The 5,312-nt window shown below is 32.8% G+C and overlaps 1 protein-coding gene across 1 annotated transcript; it reads right to left on the bottom strand.

The window, feature by feature from the left end:
- Positions 1-1,473: 1,473 nt before the first annotated feature.
- Positions 1,474-5,102, bottom strand: LOC149387966 (transcription factor ABORTED MICROSPORES-like). Its single transcript, XM_089622283.1, has 8 exons — positions 5,002-5,102; positions 4,715-4,915; positions 4,526-4,604; positions 4,374-4,442; positions 3,762-4,289; positions 2,721-2,996; positions 2,446-2,622; positions 1,474-1,641 (listed from the first exon to the last, which is right to left on the bottom strand). The coding sequence occupies exons 1-8, from the start codon at positions 5,100-5,102 to the stop codon at positions 1,474-1,476; spliced, it is 1,599 nt and encodes a 532-aa protein (XP_089478409.1).
- Between the last annotated feature and the right edge of the window lie 210 nt (positions 5,103-5,312).

Genomic DNA, 5,312 nt, shown 5'->3' with positions numbered 1-5,312 from the left:
AGAAAATATAATGGTTTAAAGTGAATTTTTTTTAACTGTCGGTCTATTTTTAACTATTGGTAGCTATATCCGTTGGTGGATAGGGAAAAAAAGAGCAGTACATTGGTTTGTGTTAAATGGCTATCAAGAAGATGTAAAATACTTTTATGACCATAAGAATTTTTTGTAACACACTAGATTGGCTGTAGAATGCTATGGTGATATTTTTATTATTATTTTTTTTTTAAATCAGATGGCGAAATTGAATTATATATGACACGGTAATGCGTGTGATCATGACATATATATATATATATATAAATATATGCTATGGTGATATTAAATTTATTATTTTTTTTAAATCAGATGGCGAAATTGAATTATATATGACACGGTAACGCGTGTGATCATGACACACACACATATATATATATATATATATATATATATATATATATATACACATCAAATTGTAGTTTAATGAAACTGTTAATCGCCTACATAATTTTTTCATATATAATTTTAAAGATAATAAAATGATAAATTGATTATACTTAAATTAACCTTATGCCCCCACCGATGCCGCTCTCTCTAGATCCGTAACCTTAACTGTCTCATTTGTCATCTGAAAGAGAGTGCAAATTACATAAGCTAACAATAGATCACTTCTCATTCTTATTTGGAAAGTGGAAGGATTGATTAATATGAAGGGATTTTACTATGAAAATAAATTTATTGTGTTGTTTGGTAGAGAGGAGGGAAAACAAAATGAAAGGATTGAAGCTTTCCGTGGCACCCACAAAAAAACTATCTCTCTCAATTTAGAAAGATCGAGAAAGACGGAAACAAAAAAATGAAAGTAAATAATACAAAATAATGGCAATTACATATATATAATTTAATACTATAATTATTATTGCAAAAATAATAGCAATTTAGTAATTTAAGTACACAAAATATCAACCATTCCTCTCTATTTTAGTTTATACCAAACAAACAAATGAATGGATTCTAATCTTTCATCACATTATACCAATCAACTTTTTAAAAATTTATAATTCACAATTTTCTTTTTCTTTCTCTTCCCTCCTTGTTACTCCATCCATTCAATTTTCTATCATCCCTACCAATCAAAAGCCTAGTTTTATATGACTTTTTTTTTTCTCAATGTTATAGTTTCATTTAATTTTCCGTTTACAGTTTCATTTAAAATAAGGCAATATCATCTTAAATTTAAAAATAAGATATTTATCGAATATTTGAAAGTTAGAGGTATATGTGTAATTTCTTCTCAGAAAGAAGGCTAGTAAGTCATTTCGCACCAGTAAAGCCTAAAATGACGTCTTACCAGCATATACATATCAATAACTAATTAAAGAAAATTAAGACCGAAAACAAACTAATAGAATAATGATTGTCAACAGATATTAGTTAAGGTGTACTGAATAATTAGAGAGAAACATCAATGATGTGAAATTATAAATAAATAAATAATCAGTAGGTTTGTTGGTGATGAAGGTGTTGTTGATAGTCAAGGAGACTTCCATTTCCATTTTCAGGGGGTTTAGACATGTCACACAATCCTCTTGATGGATTCCTTGTGAACTCCAACAAGATATCCCTCAAGTTATCAGCTTGGACTACCATTTTACTATCCTTCTTCTGCCACCCAAGAAACAAGAATAAAAACAAATGAAATTGATTTCATATCCCATTATAATAAGTAAGATATTGATAACTAGTTGTTACATTTTACAAAAAAAAAAAAAAAAAAGCAAATAACCACGTTTTATGATTTCACTGATGATAGGTAAAAATAAGACTATTTTAAAGATTTTGAAGGTTATTTGATTACTTTGCTATCAATAGCAAACTAAGTTACATATCAATCTGGTCACTCGCTTTTTTCTAATAAGTATTATTACTTATTTAATGAAACCATAGTACAGAAGTTAAGTCATTATGACCACTAAAATGTTACGTGAATGGATGGCTTCTTGTAAAAGAAAGAGAAAGGAATAAAAAAGAAAAGAAATGATTAAATATTTTTTAGTTGTGTTTGATATAGATGAGAGAAAAATGATAGATCTATGAATTATTTAGAAGTATATTTGCACAAAACAATATTTTTTCTTTTAAAATTGGAAGAATTAAAAATGCTGAGTCCGATAATTTCACAATACCTCCAAAACCTTCACCCTTTTTCTTTTTACCCTCTACCAAATAACTACAAATGTCATATTAATAATAAAAGAGAATCATCTCTCTCTCTCTCTCTCTCTCTCTCTCTCTCTCTCTCTCTCTCTCTCTCACACACAAAAACTCAAACACGGCTTAAAACAAGATATCTAATTATAAACTACCATGTCTACGTCAAAACTCATAACTTGACAAATTAAAAACCAAAGCAATAATAATAATAATAACTTGTTTCACAAGAAATAAGAGTTAACCAAAGGAACATACCTCGACTTTGAGAACGTTAGACACAAGGTTTCTGAAGGTGGTGACATTGGCATTAGTGACTTCTAGTCCCAAAGAGTTCAGAGCCTCCAATAGCCTCACGAATCTCCCGGGCTTGTGCTCACAAAACACCTTCACATAGAACTCATTCCCATCTATTTGAGCCACTTCAACTTGGGGCTATATATAAATCATATTAAATAAACAAAAAAGTATTTAGTAAACATAATTGAGTATTGCCTTTAGAATTTATATATTTATTTACTACCAAACTCTACCTCCATTTGTGGCGCCTTGTCATTCGCAGTGGTATCAGAGTCGAGGTTTTGTTTCGATGCGGTTATCTCATTGTTACCCGATGCTTCAAAGGAATAAATGTTAGGGGACTCGGAATCGGCCCCAAAATTCAAAATCTCAGACTTGGGATTGTTTCTTTTTCCGTTTGCTCCGTCGATCACGGAAAGTTCCTCGAGCTCATCTTGAAGCTCTTTTTCTTGTCTTTTCAAGTCCTTCACGTACTCTATTGCGTCACGAAGAATCGAAGCCCTATCCAACTATTCGTCAACAAAAAAAAAATATAAACAATGTGTACGGATGATCCAAGTTTAAATAACAATTAAGATTCTTTAAGTTACGAAATATGAGCACATCTATGTGGTATCAAATGGGACGACCGGATCGTTTTAAATGGTTTGGATAAATTGAGACCACCCCAATAAGAAAACAAAATTATGGAGCAATAAATCCATTTTGACCGTTTGTTCTAGCTTTAACCGTTTAAGACACGATAATTTTTATTTTAATAGTTTAACTAAAAACATCTAAATTAAATAAATTATCATTAGTTGTGATGAAAAAAAAAAACATGCTGAAAATTAATATATTTAACTCAAACTCGATATATTCAGCACCAAATATTAAGTTCAAATGCACTAAAGTTAAACAAAAAATTATTGACAAAATGAAGTCTCGGAACAAGTCCGCAATCCGACCTATACATCAGTTTCAATATAGCAATATGAACTGGACTGTTTATTAAGAACGAATTTAAGATTAAAAAAAAAAGGGGGGACTAGATTAGTAACAATCATTTTGGTCTGATTTATGATTTTCAGATTATTTTTTCAAAGCCCTCAACAACGAATAAATAAAAATCGAGCTATTTTTTTTAACATTTAGTGAAAATAGTCATAAAACAAGTAAATTTCTAAATCCGAGTTTTATAAAATATTTAGGAGTAATTATTTTCTATGTTAATGGCAAGTACATATATAGTGAAAATAGTGATAAAAACAATGAGATGAAGTTGGTTTAATTACCTTGGAAATATTCGGAACTAAAGACCTAAGAGTGTAGAGCCTCTCGTTGAGCTTCTTTCTGCGCTTCCTTTCAGCGACAAGGTTTTTGCTCTGCGGCCCTTTCCCCGACGACGACTTTCTGCTTCCGTGCTGCTTATTCCCTTCGTTGTCTTCCTCGTCGCTGCAATCCGACATCGAGTTCGACCGTTCTTGCCCTCTCTTCGCTCCCTTGTCCTCCGCCTCCAAAAACGACGCCTCGTTTCTCGCCCCGAACTGCACTGGGATGTCGTACGGCGACAGGTTCAGCCCCTCGAACGCCGTCGCCGGCGACACCGGTGGCTTCTCTGCTGTCGCTGTCTCTGTTGTGGGGTCCACTATTTTGTCCGACTCGTCGTTCATGACGAACGCTCTCGACGATTGGATTATTTGATCGTTCATGTCGATGATGAAGCTTGCCGTCGTTGCGTCGTTTTGATGATGATCGAGTAGTGGCGGTGATATGTTGCATTGCGACGTTACGAAATCAATCACGTTTGGGTCTTCTGGTATCTGTGAAATAAAATAAATATGTATTAATTAGTTTGAAACATGTAATTCATATTCACGAATGTGTGTGACTGACTGTGAACATACTTGCTTGTTAACGAAAAGCTCAACCAACCCTCCTGCCATTGGAATCAAAACCCTGGTCCCACTACATTCCTGCAATATTACTATTAAGTTAGTAAATTCCTTTATCTACAATAAATATCGTTATAATTAATTATTTACTAGATAGAAGTAACCTCAAGAAAATGGGAGCCTGTGACACTAGAAGAGTTTAGCCAACTGGGCTGGTTTGATATCAACGTCTGTGCATAAATTCTGTTCATTTGGAGAGGAAAAAAGAAAAAGTCAAGTTATGATACAAAATCATTATCTGCATGCTAATAATGGTACTTAATAAGTGAAATGAATTTATAGTAAATACATACCCAGAGTCCAAAGGCATGGAAGTTGGCAATTGGAAAAGAAGGTCACAAGAGTTGGTTCTTGGGTGTTGAAACATGGTGTCTCTGCATGGAATGAGTGGCGAAACTGGGAAAAGAAGTTCTTCATCTCCACAATTATTGTTATTATTCGCTTCTTGTGAGGTTTCAGCCCCACCACAACAACAATTCATCCACTCAACAAATCTGTAACAATAAGACGCCATCAATAATGTCACAAATATAACATTTTAATCATATATATTTCTCTACTTGATTGATTTATATATAACCTTTGGTCTTCACTTAATTTCCATAGGACACAAAAGTCCCACCCTTTTGATCCCACGAGAGGTCTAAGACTTTCCATCATGTTTTGCATAAGCATGTACATATCACCTGCAATAAATAAATCAATGAGAATATTATCTACCACTAGCTAACCCTAATTATATACGCATTTTTTTTTTTTTTGGTAATGAAAAACTTTGCTACCTCTTTTGGTTGAAGGAAGCAAGTAATAAAAGCATAGGCAGGTTGGAATAACAAGCAGAATATATAGGCAGCAGAAAATACAAAGGAAGACCTCCATATATATATATGT

Source organism: Urtica dioica, chromosome 8 (assembly GCF_054948205.1).
Source record: "Urtica dioica subsp. dioica isolate 48M chromosome 8, U.dioica_male_clone48M_v1_H2, whole genome shotgun sequence".
Lineage (NCBI taxonomy): Eukaryota > Viridiplantae > Streptophyta > Magnoliopsida > Rosales > Urticaceae > Urtica > Urtica dioica.
Note: the sequence above shows the minus strand (reverse complement) of the source record. Positions and strands in the feature narration are given on the sequence as shown.